The sequence below is a fragment of the Bactrocera tryoni genome, chromosome 2, assembly GCF_016617805.1.
Source record: "Bactrocera tryoni isolate S06 chromosome 2, CSIRO_BtryS06_freeze2, whole genome shotgun sequence".
Taxonomy (NCBI): Eukaryota; Metazoa; Arthropoda; class Insecta; order Diptera; family Tephritidae; genus Bactrocera; species Bactrocera tryoni.
The window spans coordinates 85253486-85271491 of NC_052500.1; the positions used below are offsets into that span (position 1 = coordinate 85253486).

At 32.7% G+C, this 18006-nt stretch overlaps 1 protein-coding gene across 6 annotated transcripts in view; it reads left to right on the forward strand.

The window, feature by feature from the left end:
• LOC120767236 (AF4/FMR2 family member lilli) overlaps positions 1–18006 on the forward strand; it is a 26569-nt gene continuing 8563 nt past the window's right edge. The window contains exons 1-6 of one of the 6 annotated variants that reach the window (XM_040093070.1): positions 1–548; positions 3116–3434; positions 16003–16675; positions 16745–17205; positions 17261–17314; positions 17406–18000. In XM_040093070.1, coding sequence (XP_039949004.1) covers positions 3406–3434; positions 16003–16675; positions 16745–17205; positions 17261–17314; positions 17406–18000 — 1812 coding nt within the window. In that variant the 5' untranslated portion in view covers positions 1–548; positions 3116–3405. Of the gene's footprint in view, positions 549–2984; positions 3435–13377; positions 13452–16002; positions 16676–16744; positions 17206–17260; positions 17315–17405; positions 18001–18006 lie in introns of those variants that run through there. The other 5 variants (XM_040093071.1, XM_040093076.1, XM_040093075.1 and 2 more) reach the window with 5 other exon arrangements.

Below are 18006 nucleotides of genomic sequence, written 5' to 3' on the forward strand. Positions count from 1 at the left end.
ATATGCAGTTATCAAAACAACATTTAATCAATTAAAAATTGACATGTGCGTTGTTTAAAATCTAAATATGAATATGTCGTCTGCCATTGCGTGTTGCTGAGGACTAAAGAAAAGCAACACCATTGTGACAAAGTATCGGCCAGTCGTATGTAGGTACATACTTAACATCCGCCAACGAATATTGTTATTGTTAATTGATTAAAGTATTACTTTCAAAAACAAAACACCAAAAAATCTTACCATTCAAATCTAAAAAGTGTAGATTATATCAAAAGTTAATGAATTTCAATGGGTAACCAGTCTGCGTATCGTGATGCGAAAAGCAACAACAAATTTGCAATTATAGCTGCCAATAAATATACCAGTACTTTTTTCTGACAATCTAATTCGATTTGGTGTTCAGAGATTGTGTTAACTGTGGGTGTGTGACTAATTTTCTCAAAGATTTATTCGAATAATATATTTGACCGGGCCACAATTTTTCAAAACGATTGGAATTGATGTGGATTTAAAGAACGGCAAGTGGAGTTATCAGGCCAAATGCCAATGTAAGTTCATTACGGTGTACATGAAATTTTTCCCATGTTCATTACTTTTTATCTACATTTCATCAGCGTTAATTCATTCTATATAGCTTTTTAATTATTTTGTATTTTTTACTACTCGCATATTTTCTTCTACAAAATTTCACTCATAAATTGTGTCAAATGTAAGAATGGCTCACCAATTCAGAGTGTGTGCGAGAAAATAGGAGCTATTGCTAAAAATATGGTTATTTCTTTCGTTCGAATAACGAAAAATTGAGGTTGGTTCGAGGTCGTAAAATCCTTACATTTCCTAAAGACATGATTATATTAGATTTTCAGACGTCAACGGTTTTGACATTTCCACTTTTATTTACTTGTGTGTTTTGAAAGCGTATTCAACTGCGTTGACATTTCCTGTCAAAAAAAAAAAACAACAACTTATAGATGTCATGTCATATGAGAGTACTTCGAAAATCGATGGAAATACATATCTTAAATTTAACGCGATAATGCTATGAGATAGTATTATAAAATCCCTATAAATTGTTTGTCGTCAAAAATCATTAATGTAAATTAGCCAGATCATTTGAAGTGTTTTACAATATAGATGTAAAAAAAATATTTGTGTAATGTGACCCCAAAAATATTTATTTGACAGTGTTGAGTTTTTTTAAATTTGTGAAATAGAAACGAAGTAAGAAGTACGGATAGTTTCAATAAACAAATAATGTGATTTATTAAATTCCTATACAGGAGTTATTATACATGGCCATGCATACAATTTTGTAGAATCTCGAACTATGTTGAATTGAAAGTTTTACCAGAGAATGTAAAAACATTTTTAGTTTCTCTGGTTTTACATAGGAAAATAACAAAATACGAAAGTAAAAGAGATAGATATAGTATACCTTTAAAAAGAAAAAAAGATAATAAGTGACAAAAGGATAGGAAGAGAAACAAAGCATGAGAAGAGATAAAGATAAATCAAGACGTAGAAGAAATTCCCGATATACTTGAGCCGTGTGAAGTAGTTGCTAATCTTTTGTCTGCCGAATTTCAAATGATATGTTGACGAAAATTGTTAAATAGTTATCAAAAAATATGTGTAAACCGTAAAGAAGAGAAACGTGGGTGAAAGTGTGAAAAAATTGTGATCAATGAAAATCTATTAATAAGAAGAAAATTGTTGGCAAATGTCTAGTGATAAGTGAAAATATTACAAATACATGCTCATTTAAAATATAAAATGTGTTAAGAGTATTGTAAGAATGAAGGAAAAACGGTGAGAAAAAAAATAAAATTAATATGAAAAGATGCAACAACGAAGTCGAAGAAAATTTGTTTGAATGTGTGTAAAGAAGACATTGAAGAAGTAGAGAAAAAATTAATGCAAAATAAACCCATCAATCTGCAAAGAGTGGTCAAATTTTTCTATTCTTCTTTTTAAAGCAAATTATTGTTTATAAAAAGTTGCGAAATAAGTGTAGTTTTACTAAGTATCTTAATGTTTATTAGTGGTATTATTCGTCTATAAGGTATATGAGTGTGTAAAATTTTGGCGAAACAGTTTTAAACGGCCACTTAAAAAAAGAAAGTTTTGAAGTGTAAAATCGTTTATAGTTACAAAGAATTAAAGGCTTAACGTAAGGATGATCTCTTGGTTATAGTGACAGAAGTATTGACATAAAAATCAAAGTTAATCAAAAGCAAATAGCGTATGTGTAAAGTTAAAAATTTCGCGTTTGGCAATAGAAAGAAGATTAGGTAGGAATAGAGGAATGGTGGAACACGGTTTAATAAAGCCAGGCAAGGTGACGAAAATATGAGTAAACTGCGCAATAAACCCAAGAAAAATCTATCTCATGATACACAACTAATTGTTTAATTCCGTAAATCAAATAGTAACAAAAATCAGCTAAGTGAAACCCTCATGATAATTAAATATTGGTCTCAGAATCACTAAACCTAATATTTTATACACCGGTTCTGCTTCTTATATACCTATAATAGCAACAACTATTTCATCAACACATATTGAAAAAATAAATAATACAATTCACGATATTGCCGTTTGCGCGCCGAGAGTATTATAATACTCATCGTAATTGTAGAAGCTACCGACAATACCGAAGGTGCACGAACTCATCGTATAAAAAACAAAAAACTGACTAGCAGATGTATAAGCAGATAATTTTAAACAATACTTAAGCAAAAAACAATGCTACTAAAACACATTGTATAGGTATTCAGATACCGAGGGTTATACACCTACATATAAAGTACGATAATCAAAATTATATGGGTATACCGATATTTTAAAGCCCAAAATACCTAGTTACAATAAAGTTAGATTTGAAACATAAAAAAAATTTTCTAAGATCAAAATATCAGTATATCATACTTTATATGTTTTCGGTATTCACAACAGTTGAACTACGTCGTATATGCCGAAAAACGTTGAGAGAGAGTCGAGAACATTGAGGAAAAACCTAATATTTTAATTCCATATATAAAAACATAAATCCTATGTAGATTGGCAAAATACATTTCACCACGACCTTCATATACGACCTTTACTTTCTTGACAGTAGTTCTTTTAATGAAAAAAACGTTTTCATTGCGTTTTCAAAAACCCTTTAAACAAGTTATTGCGATACCTATGAATATTAAAATAAAAAACTATTAACTTGCTGCTTTCGGGAAAGTGTAAAGTCCTTTGAAAATAATTTTATTAACATTAACTCAGACGGTGACGACTGTAACAGCAGCATTCAGCAGAAAAAATAAAAGCTGTTTTTGAGAAAATATCTCAAATTGAAGCAACCATGTCTTAGTTGGGTATGCGAGATTTAGTAAAAAGTTTGCTAAACCCAATGAAATGGATATGAAAAAAATTCCAAAATCACGGTAAGTTTATAAATATATGTACATAGTAGCCTAAATTATATTGTATAAAATTTCATTGAGCTTTGGCAAGCATGCGATATTACAATTTTTTTAATATTTCCGGTCGTGCGACATTCGGGTGTAAGCAATGGGAACGAACTCGGCTTTTTATCCGGCCAAGGACTGTCAACTCTGCACCACTCGAAATTATTTCAGGAATAATTTCTGCCGGTACAACAACCAATAATTTATGACATTATGCATCAGTGATATATAAATTTAATCAGTAAACTTATTGCGTCTCTTACCAAAATTGCCTAATTAAAAAGGCAACAAAAGCCGTTTCTTCCATGAACATTATTTTTAATAGATTCTTTTTTTTAATTTTAATTGAGTACAGCATGCTTGACTATACATACCCACAAGTCACATTTGTTTTACAGTGAACGTAATCATTTCTCGAGATATGTACAATCAACAAGCATTTTTGTTTTGTCGCTTCTGACCGCTATTGAATATTGTATTTTCTTGAGCCTTTTTTTTTTGCTGTCAAGTGGCATTAAATACCTGAAATTTTCATTCAGATATCTAATTTCTACATATCTATGTTGGTTTTTAAGAACAGTAAGTAAATATCATTCAGTAAATTGGTAAGGCTTATAAATGTTTAAAGTGAAGTAGATTTCTCAAATTTTTGATAATAAAAGAAAAGTTTATTTGCCCTTAGTTACAAAAATGAAATATTATGCATATTCGTTTCCTTAATGATCACTGCTATTATCACAACTGTATATTATTATTCTAAGTAACTGTTCGCACGACAGTCGGGTCTAAGTAACCGGAACGGACCCGGACAACAAAATTGTAAACAATTCGACTATTTTGTTGTTGTAGTGGAATAAAACATTCCTGAAGTAATTTCGAGGCATGGGACCGAGTTGCCAGTCCTTGGCTGGTTAAAAATACGGGTCCGTTCCGGTTACTATGAAGAAATAAGATTTAGTATAACTCTTTTTTCTTTAAGCTGTGTATGAAGTTGGGGGTAAAGATGATATGTTTCTAGTCGAATTATTCTATAACTTTTTTAGGTACATATGTATGTACATATATGCTGGTTTTATATTCGGCATGTGCTAAATAAATTGGACAGTAATTAAGAAACATCGGAACGTGTTAACACCAGCAAACAAAACACAATAAAATAAATTTGTATTGAAATAACATGCACACCAAAGTCAGTGCATTTTTGTGTCTTTAAGTACAGGTTATACTTTTAGAATAGGTTGCTTACATATGTACACATATAGGTAGTATTCATAGTAAGATTTTCAGGTGAAAATTTTTGTAAGCACAAATTTTCACATTAATACTGTATTCAAAATATAATTAATCGAACGAACACAAGATAAGCTTATCAACATTTCATAGATAATCGGAATGGTTTTTTAATAGTGTGTTTATATGTATAACTATCTCAGTAAAACAAATATGTTTCGCATATAACGTAAACTTATCTCTAAAACCTCTACATTAATTCAAAATTGAGCATTACTGAAATATAAAAAAATATATAGGCAATTTATTTAGCATTGCCTGTTTCATCTAAAAAATCTCTTTGAGTGATAGTAAATAATAATAGTTTACTTCTGAAAAGTATTAAAATAATATAATATAACGCATTTGATCTAAGTGATAACACCGGTCAACACGATTTTTGGGTCTGACATCTACATGTTAAATTTTAGTGTCTCCTATGACAAAAATAACGAACAAATTTTTTTTTCCTGTTAAGTTTGCTTTCGTAGAAATTAGAGCAATTTTTCGATGATTTTTATATTTTTTCTACAATTTCACTATAGATTATAATTAGAAAACTTTTTTTTAGGTACAAGAGTCGTTTTTATTCAAAATGTGTGATAAACAATAATATATATGTATATGTAAAATAACAAGAAATTACTGTCTAAAAGTGAATCTTTTTTGTATTTCTTTTATGCTTCTATGAGCTCTCTCGTATTAAACCCTAAATATACTTATCGATGTAGATCAGCCCAAAGCAAACTTAAAGAACTAAAGATTAATATTTAAGTGTTTTTCAATGTCTAGAATCAGGATTCAAGCATGAGAACAGGAACCCCAAAAAAAATATTTTTTTTGTTGGCGGGTGTAATTTAGTGGCTTTGTAGTTTGCTGACTTAATGATTATTGCCTTCCAAATTAGTGCTTGCTTGAGAAAATTTGCCTTTGATTAATTTGTATTTGTCACCTAAAAATATTACTCAAAAGATCATTAGGTAAAGAAAAATATATAAAATAACAGTATGCTATTTTTTATAACATTTTCGGACAAGGCTTTGTTTTACATGTTAAATGTAAGTTTAAACCTGCCTCAAGGTTATCCTTTCACTCCTGTATCATTTTTAACAATTTTCATTTAAAGCCCCGTCCATACATATATCCTTGGCTATCACCGTAACATCACATTTATTTTCTTCATATTGTAAATTTATTGTTAACTTATCAACTTATTATAAAAAGTCAACAATTAATTTCATAACAAAAAGAATTTTACCGCATGCAAAAGAGTACATTTTTACTTTAAATAATAACTTTGAACTTTTTTATAAAAGTTCTTTGGGAAACAAGAGACTTTCATTCATTCAATAGGAATCATAAAGCGAAATTTCCAACCTGACCTTTTTCTATGTATTAAATATAGATTCACTTGCTGCTTTCTGATTTAAAAGTATAAATTTAATCCATACATCCACTTTTTATGGTGTATTTCAGCGCTATTTCGTTTATAAACTTGCTTGTAATTCTTTCACATTGTGAAAAAAAGTACCCGTAAATTATCTTTTCGATCGACTAAAAAAAGGTACCAGGGCGTGGCAGTTTCAGCTTGGGGAACAGGAAAAAATCACACGCAGCCAAATCTGGTGAATAATGTGCCAACGATTTTTTTAGTCCTTAAAACACTTTATGACCACTTTTTGGGATGGCCTTCAGTTCCTTCAACGATAGGGGCAATGTCCGTTCGCTGCCTGTCGCCTGTCGCTAGTTTTTGAAGTCAATGTCTGTATGTCTCTCATTTAAGATCTCTATTACTTTCTATAAGCAAAAGCTGAACTCATCATACGTGGTATACGGTATACCATATGGATTTCCATTTCAAAACATAGTTCTTCATTCGAGTTTTTAACTTTGATTATTAAATATTTGTAACAAATTTAAGTAATTTAAATGAATTATAAAATTGAATTTGGTATTCCATTTGCAACTACTTGGAAATAAACATTTAATGTATTGATTCATTACTTTCAATGTACTCAGACCTGAATAGCATCGAAACTGTAATGAAATGTTTAAACAATTTTTAAATTCTCTGAAGATCAAAAGTAGTCAGCAGTAGCTTTTATAAATGTTATATTGTAAGTTTAACTCAGTATGATTCTCTCATGTTTTGAAGACTGGCACGTGATGGGAATAACGACTTTTCACATTGTCAGCTGTTATTTTCTTTCTGATGCTATTGTTACCGTTGATACATAATGTTAAGTTTAGTTTTCCTTTGTAACGGAGTGTTGTGATTGGACGAATACTAGTATAACTATGAGCAAAAAATACATAAATAGATTTTGTTCATAATTTTTTTAATTTTTAATTTATTTTTCAATATCTATGTCGTCCTCCTCAAAGCAATCCTCCTTGTCCCTCAATACACTTATGTCAACATGTTTTCCACTCCTCGAAACAGTTGTTAAAGTACAACGCGTTTTCGATCCTGTTTGAATAATCTGGATAAGTAGAACAATTTTTAAATTCTCTGAAGATCAAAAGTAGTCAGCAGTAGCTTTTATAAATGTTATAAATATGTATATATGTACATATATACAAGTATATATATATATATATATATATATATATATATATTGTAAGATTAACTCAGTATGATTCTCTCATGTTTTGAAGACTGGCACGTGATGGGAATAACGACTTTTCACATTGTCAGCTGTTATTTTCTTTCTGATGCTATTGTTACCGTTGAAACTTATATAGTTATATACATAATGTTAAGTTTAGTTTTCCTTTGTAACGGAGTGTTGTGATTGGACGAATACTAGTATAACTATGGGCAAAAAATACATAAATAGATTTTGTTCATAATTTTTTAATTTTTAATTTATTTTTCAATATCTATGTCGTCCTCCTCAAAGCAATCCTCCTTGTCCCTCAATACACTTATGTCAACATGTTTTTCACTCCTCGAAACAGTTGTTAAAGTACAACGCGTTTTCGATCCTGTTTGAATAATCTGGATAAGTAGGAGTTTAACCTGCTACAGTATCCAGAACGAAACTGCAGTTACTCATGTTTCTCGCTGAAACTCGAACTTTTCGTTTTCGTTTACTCCGAGTATTTCATTCCCTGGAAGTGAGTCGGTGGAGGTGTTGATGGTGATGGAGTATTAAGTTCCGTGCAAAGAAGAAGCAAGAAAGGTCGTAGACATAACCATTTACCTTTGAACACATGCCAATGCAATCACTGGCGTACGAGGTTATGTAAACTCCCTCTGGTGCCTATAGAAGTTTCAAGATACATAAATTAAACAATAGCGGGGAGAGGACACCACCCTGCGCAACCACTTGTTTAATTCTTTTCAGTTTAGAATTTTCTCCTCGAAACAGTAAGGATGATTGATGATCGCTCAGATAGTTTATGGTCCACCTCTTCAGTCCTGGGGGGAGTGTAGTTTGTTCTATGTCCTGCAGTAGTGTTGGGTGACTGACTGTGTCAAAGGCTTTTGACAAGTCCAACGCTACGAAAATCGTTCTCTCACAGGGTGGTTTCTGGTTAAGGCCACGAACTATCTGGGCTCTGGTGGTAGTGTGCACTTTTCGGAATCCATATTTGTGGTTTGATAATCTCAGGTGGTGAGAGAAGGTCGGGAGTAGCAAGGCCTCAAGTGCTTTCACTACTGGGGAGAGGAGAGTTATCGAACGATAGGACTCCCCTTTGTTTCAGTAGTGGGACCACACTTCCGACTATGTGCACGTTGCAGCCGTAGATGCTAAGATCGTGGAAATGAAATTGAACATCTCCACAACGTCGATTATCGGATTCTGACCGTACATTTGGGCTTGCGTAAGGTGTGTGCACGGTTTGTTCCGCACAAATTGACTGACGACCAAAAATTGCTCAGAATCCAACATTCGAAAGACCGATTGTGACCGATTATTTGACCAAAAATCACATTTTAACCATTAACCACTCCCCATATTCACCTGATATGGCACTGTGCGACTTCTTTCTTTTCGAAAAAATGCATTTGCCCATGAAAGAAAAGCGTTATGCGGACGTAGAGGCCATTCAAACGACTTTCACCGGCATACTGGCGGCCACACCGGCCAACGAGCTAAAACACTCCTTCGACATGCTTTTGCACCGTGCAAAAAGATGTATTGAAGCAGAAGGAGACTATTTTGAATAAAATAAATTGATTTTGCCGAAAAAACCATTTGTTCCGTTTTTTTTAAGTCCTGTTTAATTTGGAATGCACCTTGTAGTTATGGAACTATAAGTTTCGTATATGTATACGAACTCCTATCCCGAGTTTCAACAAGATATCTCAATTTTTACTCAAGTTACAGCTTGCAAGGACGGACGGGCAGACAGACAGTCTGCCCGGAATCGGTTTTCAGTCGATCGAAGAGATAAAGCAAAAGTCGCTGAAGGAGCAGAAGTCCATCTCAAAAAGTACTTATGAAAAGTGTTTCGAGGACTCGAAAAATCGTTTGCATCTGGTGGGGATTACTTTGAAGGCAATAAAATATATATTGATGAATAATTAAATATTTAAAGTTTTATTTACCATTTCCGTTTTTTTGTCACAATACATAAAACACTGAAACTTAAGGTTGCAAAATATTATATTGATTAATGCTAGAAATATTAGCAAACACCCCACTGCAAGTGCTAATCTCAAATTTAATACATTTTTAATATTATTTGGAAATTTTTAAATTAAATATAGTTATATTTATATTAACTACTTCAATGCGAGACAAAAACTTCTTATTTTCATCCAAAACATGAAATTTGATCGACCAGAAAACAACTACTGCCCAATAAAATAGTTTATTAAGCTTTGCTTTATAACTCAGTGTTGGTCAGCTGTGCCACAATCAGAGGTCCCTATCGTGGATTTCGTACCTCGTATCGATTACTACGTAGAAAAGCAAAGGTATTTGGAGATTCTTTTGTTAGTAGTTAGCAGTAGCATTCATTGTTATATGACGCGTCCGATGTAATACGCATGGTATTGTTCATGAAATTTATTCACCGTATGACAGTGAAGTTTGATGCATACCATAGTTTGTTTGTTTGTAATAACAGTAGAAAGAACTGAATGTCATCCATTGACAGTGGACCTCAAATTATCTTGATATTCCCCCGAATAATGTTTTTAAAATGTAAATAATTTGTTCAACTACCATTTTTGTTACAATTATTTAATTATAAATAAAAATTATGTACTGCATAAACAGACGAACTATTTTCATAATATCTATAAAACAAATTTAAACCCAAAAGGGACGAAATCAGTCCCTACTTGTCGCCATGCTGGGAGTTATACCAATATCAATCATTTAACAAATACTTATTTTATATGAATTTTAATATTAAGGTTTCACTGACTTCTTAAAATTTTCCATACTCCTTTAGTTATGCAAAATTCAAGAATACTTTAATAAATAGCCGACTGCGTCTGAACAAAGTTCGTTCTTACTCGTTGTGCAAATGGTTTTATTTTATAACATGTTGACGTTTATTTATAAACTCCTTCGTCTCTTTGCATAATATAATGTTTTGATAACTTTCCGGTTATTCATTTTACTTAAACTTTACAATAATATTCTTGCAAAAACCATTAAGTGTCGATTATATGCTTTTAGTGCACTTTTCCTGCAGAATTGTAAATCTATGCCTTAACCATTAATAGCGTGCGGAATTTTATGCAATCGACTCGGGCGTTCACGGATGGAGATGCAGTTGGTGGCCATTTGGCCGACATTTCATTCAAACAATGAATGGCATTAAATTATCTGCGTAACAAAAAAAACATAACCCATTTTAACCAAATTTGAGTGTTTTATTTCATTTTAACATCACGTCGTTGTTGGTAGATCCTATAGTAAAGGTATATCTGCTAAAAATCTATGTAATGAAATGATTGTGTAATCCTCATAGATATTGTTTATTGTACCATAAGTTGAGACGTGTTTACATACATATGTAAGTTCAGATTTGAATTAGTGGTTACCGGTGTTTGTGAGGTGTACATTGTCTAGCAAACCTATATACATAAATCTGGATAGTTAAGACTCTATAATGGTTCTACTAAAGATTTAATTTTTTCATTTCATATCTGTTTTTTTCTTACTACTGTGCTCTTTGCAATTTTGTGCTGTTATTTTGGATACCTCAATAAATGTATCATTCAACTGCATGCATGCGTTACATGCATTCATATGAGTGTATTTCTTTATGCTTCGCATACTAATTACATTTGTCCGGATTGTAATAGTATTTACTTTGATTCGCTTTGCTGTTCTAATTCTTGTTTAATTTCAACTTCTGCCGATCGCTACTTGCTTTAAATTTTACAGCATTTATTCCATAATCAATTTTTTAATTAAAAAATAAATAAATTATAGACAAATTCTACATAGAATGATTATAACTACTTTGTTTACCTAAGAGAGTAAAATTATACATACATACATAAATGCATTTGTGTTTGACATTAAAGTTTTTGTCTTATTTGTAATAAAAATCAGGGTGGGATAGGTTAGAACATACGGCTGATACATACAGTGAATCAAAAAAGTTTAGGCACACCGTAAACTTAAATGTTTATTCAAAAATTACGGGCTTCCCTTTGAATTTACGAAAGTAATTATAAATATGTGTTTAAATTTCAAAATTTTTATTATATATTTGAAAGATATTTCATATTTTTAAAATTAATGAAATTATAATAAAAGTATTAAAGGTTCTACATAAACAAGTTTCCGTACGTATGGCCTCTTTAAGTGAATCCTTCGATGTTATATGGTGAGTAGATGCCAAATATGCTATAGCGCTAGTTCTGGGGATTACGGAGGTGTTTTTAATTGCTTACAATGGCAGATAAGGCATTCTTGCACAAGATATGATGCATGTTTCGGGTCAATGTCTTGTTGAAACAATAATGACTACCCACTTAAGCCCAACTTTTAAACGTTTGGAGCTAAATTTTTCTTTACGATTTTCAAATATGAGTGCTTATCCATTTTATCATCAATCAAAATGACATTTCGCACACCAGATGCTGCAATGCAACTCCTAACCTTACCGCTGTCAAGCTTCATAGTCTTATTATATTACTTTCCTGGAGTTTGTTTCGTTTTCGTTAAATTTTTTGCGCACCATCGGAACCAAACATATTAAATTTTGATTCGTTACCAAATATTGCCTTATTCCAGAAAAATTCCGCCTGATTAACATTAAATTTGGCTAACTCCAGTATATTTTTTTATTCGTACGCTTAATGAATGGCTTACTTCGCGCATGATAACCATTTTGTGTAAAATGTTACGTACAGTTTGGGGGTCAAAGTTTTTTCAAAGCTTTGTTGAATCTCTTGACACAGCTTTGCTGCTGAAATCTTCTGAGCCACTGCCGCTATTACAGCTCGTTCCTGACGTGGTCTGAATTTTTTTAGGCGTCTGTTTTATAATATTTTGCACACTTGAATAAGGTCTCTGGACTATATTACCAATTTCACAATAAGATTTTTGCTGCTTGTTCAAATTCATTATAATTTTACAGACATCTATCGAAATTTTTGTATGACCGGCCATTTACTTCTAACTACTTAAACTTTTATACTGACATAAAACGATTGAAAATTGAATAACTTAAAAATAATTATGAGTAATAAGCCGAATAGAGCAAAGAAATTAAAAAAAAACAGATATTTCCCAAAAACTTAACTTACTCACAATTTATGCAGAACCTTCTTCATGAGCGTTTAGCCGTTTTTACATGCATTTCGCGTTTGTTATGAAATAACGGAATATTTCTTTGCTTATTATGATATACATATGTACATTTGCGTTTATGTATGTACATAAACAAATACGAACTGTGTCGAAAAGTTGGTTAAAAAAATTGTAATTTCAATTTTGAACACATTTTCAACTAAGGCAACGCCTGTGCCAAAACTTTATTTATTCACTGTAGGAGAAGGGATTTATTAGCCTGGAAAGATCTCGGACCGCGCAAGTACCAATGTTTGGTTTCCTAACATACGCTAAGATTCCGCGATGCGCATCTATTCAGTAGTAAAACCCAATAAGATAAGTGAAGCTTTGACTCGTACCCTTTTCATCTTTTCCAACTTAACAGTTGCCTGTGAATCCGCTGGGGCCCTTGATACTAGTGTTAATCAGAGTATTCAGAAGAAAATTGATGGCGTTAGTTACTTCAAGGTCAGTACCGCAGCGCTACAATCAGGGTGATTATTTCTCTAAAGGAGGCTGTGCTCCTGAGCAGCAAATCTAATTCTATCGTAATGACAGCAAGTCTGAAACCGGCGTTGATAGATAGTTTGCAAAAGTAGTCTCAGCTCTATACTATGTAATAATCCATTAAATAACTAAGACCATTTTTTTATAAAGGCGAGGCATGGGAGAGATACTTAATATTCATTATTTTTCGTGCATTAATGAGTCGATGAGAAAACAAGGGCATATCGTCAGAAATATCTGTAGATGATAGTAATTGTACTTCTTGTTTAGTTAACGGCTTAATTCTTCATTCATCTTAGTATAGATATTATATACATATGTATGTATACACATATATTTTCAATATTTACATTTGTATAATAATATATTTGTATTTTCTCTTTTTGCAGGTAAGCAAACATCTTATCCTCCAGAATTTTTATATTATTAAACAAATTGATTAAAAGCTATATGAGAGCGTACAGTAAGTATGCACAATTGACTACTAGTTTCTTTCAAATTCTTATACATAATTGAAATTTGGTTGTAAATATCCTATAAAAATTGAGTTATGTTATTTTGATCATTACTATCTATTTATTCAATGTTAATTCAGTCCTGTCAAAAGGATATATTAAAATTGCCAAATAGCCAATCAGATAAGCAGTAAGAAAAACCATTATTTTCCGATTCCTTGGCATTTTGGCGTCTTTTGCAATAAAATCTTACTCTCAGCATATGTATATCCGCTTTAATCAAATAGATTGTAGAGAATTTGAATCATCTGAGTTACTTAACTCACATTTTATTAAATACATACATAAATACAAGTATGTCTACATGTAAGTATTTTATCAAACTTTACTGAAGCGCTGACAGTTGTTTGAACACAGGTAAAAATCCATTATTCCCAAGGTTATTACCACCCTAATTATTAAAAAAAAATCACAAAATGATTTAAAGAAGTCGAAAGTAATCTTTTTCAGGTAAGCGAGGTTTCTAAAAACTCAAATTTTGTTCGGACTATGGTAATTATTGTATCACTGATCTCTCCGTTATTCTATTGAATATTGACAAATATATGTACTTATGTACATATGTATATACATCTAGGTCAAGAATAATAGACTACCCGTAGAAAGTATGTTTATAAAATGAGACTTAGAAAAAAACGGACTTTGGTTCGGAAAGTTAAGTTAGGCCCGTGGTTGTACAATGAAATGTAATATTGGCTATCGTGCCGCTATTTGTTTTTTTAATGACTATGTTTGTGTAATGATGGTCCCTAAACATAATCTTATATAAGGCTTTCAAGTATTTTTCTTCTTTTCTTATAGTTTGTATAAATTTCATAAGAAGCTAAAGTCTAAGTCTACTAAAATGAAGTACTATATTTCAGGTATACGAAGTTTATAAAAACCCAAAATTTATTTTCGGACTGTGGTAGTTATAGTACCAATGTATTTTTTAAAATTTTTTGTCTGGCTAAAAAGGATATTGATATTTAGTGGATAAAGCATATGTATATATTATACATATGTACATCTAGGTCGGAAAGTTTAGAACAATAAAAAAGTCTGAAAAAAAAACAAAAGACATATTATTGGAAAGTTAAGTTAGATCGCGGTTGTACTAGAAAATATATTCATAATTGATTTCTAGGGGGTTTTTCTTAAATAAATAAAAATACGTACGTAAATATTTTTAATAAAATATCAAGAAAGCAGGAAAGACAACAAAAAACGTTTTGTTATTGCTTTATATTCACGTTGTTTGATATAAACAACCTTTAACTCGATTGCTTAGTACGGCAAACATTTCATCATAATTTTGATCGGTCAGTTTGAATGGCTATCAAATGCTATAGTAATCCGATATAGGCGATTCCATCAATAAGCAGTTTCTAGGGGGAGAAAAGGGCGTGTGCAAAATTTACTTTACTGATCTTTTATAAATATACTTTATAAGTTCTCCGATAAATTTCCCTTCTGGGTATTACAAACATTTGCAAATTTTTTTATAAATATGTGAGGTAGCAAGCATAAATTACGTTTATTTAAAAGAAAAAAAACTTTATATTATAAAAAATTGTGCTTGCTAATGACACAAATATAATTTTTTATTTCGACCTTTGTCTCCGAACTAGTCAGTGAAATGAAAAGAGAAGGCGTACTTTTCAAAGCATAATTGTTATAAAAGCATACATACATATGTATTACGTTAATCTCTGTATGGCGCTTTGCAAATTCATGATCATAATATCAGCCACAGAAGTGGGCTCAAAGTAATGTAACTGAAAATCGGTAGAAGCCAAATGTTGTAAATATTGAATCACCCCAATAATGCAGCATAGATATGTAATTGCAGTTAGATGTATAAATAGATAGAAAAATACATCATTGTGGCAAATAATAATTTGGGATGTCAACTATTTGTTTTAAATGAAACTATATTTGATATCAGATCTTTATTAATGTTTTACATATTTGAATTCAAATACTTTAATAAATAAATAAATATATATATTTTATTTGTTATAATTTCAATAATCATTATTTATTAGTTCTCGATTAATCGATGTCATTACATATGCAGCGTCTACCTGCTGTCATTGTATTACCTCTAAAATTTATCTCGCAGCGCTAACAAACTCTGCACTATTAATACGCGGTTACTACCTTACACGCCGCAGGTTTTGAAATATATAAATTATGCGCGCGTCGATCTAACCTTCAGTTATTTCGTGAAGTTCTTGTGCTACGCATGTCAGTCAAGTTTATAAATTTTACAAGTACATGTGCTAAGTGCGCATCGATCCAACCTTTCGCCATTTCGCGAAGTTCTTGTACTGCGCATGTCAGTTAGTCTTCTAGTTTTGTTCAAAAATTATAGCCAAGTACGATACATACTGAAACTGAAAATAAGAAAAATATACATATTTAATATAATCCGTATAATTTCTATTAAACACGCCGGAAAATTTCTAAAAATTCCCGTCTTATGTCTTTCTCGGATTTTCTTCCTGCGCGAAACAGAATGGAAGATTTTGAGCGTCGTCAACAGAGGGAACGTGAAAAACATAAACGTCAGCAAGTGCAAAGTGTCGGCCGAGAGCATGCCCTCTTTCCAGAACCGCGTAGAGTGAACCCCTCCGAGGTAGATGACGATATCACCGCCAAACTGGGCGATCATTCTAAAGCCATTGAGTTTATGACTACGGAAGGAGTTGGTGTACAACCATCCTCCAACAATGCCTTGCTGGTTAGTCATTTACAATCAAGTGCCTCGTCCTCAGCTGGCGGCAATAATATCGGTAACGTCTCTATGTCCACCAATTTATTGTCTTCGCATCGTTCGTTGGCTGGTTCACAGACTCTTCAGCAGACAACGCAACAAACTCATCATTACCAACAACCATTGCGTCAACAACCGTATCTGAAGCAGCATGATAACAAGCTACCATATAACGGGCGGGGAAGTTATTCGGTTCAGTCGGCTAAAAATGATTTACGACCTAGCAGTGGAATGGCACCACCAAAAGGTCCTCCACCTTTGTTACCACCACCATCTGGAACTATAGGCGGCAACACTGGAAACAACAGCAGTTTAAATTCAACATCTTTGCTACCACCACCATCGAATGGGTATTTGGGACCTCCCAAATCAACAGCACCTCTACACAATGGACGGTTTCCTAAGCCATTGCCGGTGAGTTACACATTTGTTATTATTTTGATTTGAACAATTTTCAAAATTTAATTATATATATTTTTTTAGAAGTCAATAAATGATATAATCTCCAAAGTGGATCAAACTTATCGCGCTCCTGAGCAAATTACTAAAATAGCCGCAACGCCCCGTACAAGTATCGCTGATTACAATCTGAATGGGCCTAATCGCCACAAATATTCAGTTGGGCCGGTACAACCTATTTTGGGTTCGCCACCTTCCGGAGCGGAATTATTACAGAGTGCGGTTCCAATGCCCATAACACCAATCTCAGCTCTACCCGCAACCCCTAATCCTCAGATCACATCAAGCACTTGTGGGATAACAACTATTAGTAGCGGTATGCCAGCAATAATGTCTGGTGCTATCCCATCGGCTGCTATTGGTACTGCAGTGTTAAGTTCGCCGCTTGTGACTACAGCCGTTAGACAAGGATTGTTATTGTCTAAGGAGTCCTTAAAACCACTAATGGATCAAGTTGGACCAACTTTAGAAAAACAGAACTCCACGTAAGCAAAGCATCTAGAAACTTTGAATAGAAAATTTTAAAACTATATTTTCTAGGTTGGAAAACGATTTGGAGCTTTCAGAATCAGATGATGATCGTCGAAAACAGAGGTAAACATAATGTTCAATTTTTAGGATGTTTTGTTTTATATATTCTTATCCTAGTAATAATAACGAATTATTTTTCTTTTCATATATGCAGTCGTTCAGTTCATAATTCCAGTGATAGTTCACCCTCAGATTCTAGTGAGTCGGGTAGTGAAGAATCTTCAAAGAGTGAAAACCATCGATCTTCACTTGCGTCGCTTCAGCAACAATCCTCAGCCCACAATCCAAAATCACTTACGCAAAATTCACTTCAGCAACAGCAACAACAGCAGCCACAACAAACGGCTCCATCAGCTGGACGTACAGTTGCAAATAAACTCATAAATGATAAGTCAAAGATTATTGAACCTCTTGGTGGTAGCCGTTCAAATATTTATCTAAACAGTAATGCTCTGGGTTCGGCGGGTTCTTCCAGTTCAGGGCCGAGTTCTACGTCTTCGTCATCCAATAAAACCCCTTCTCCGTCAGATTCGAGTAAATGGAATTTAAGTCGATATTTTAATAAAAAGCCTGCCTTAGCACAAAATGCCACTCCACCACCAGCAAATTCGCTGGTTGTAAATTCAATTAATGTGAGCATGGATGAACCGACTCTTTTACCAGGTGGGGCTCAAATAATACCTGAAGCTACACAACCCCAACCTAATCCCACGATCGTGAAGCACGAAAATACCAACTATGGAGTAGCGGTAAGC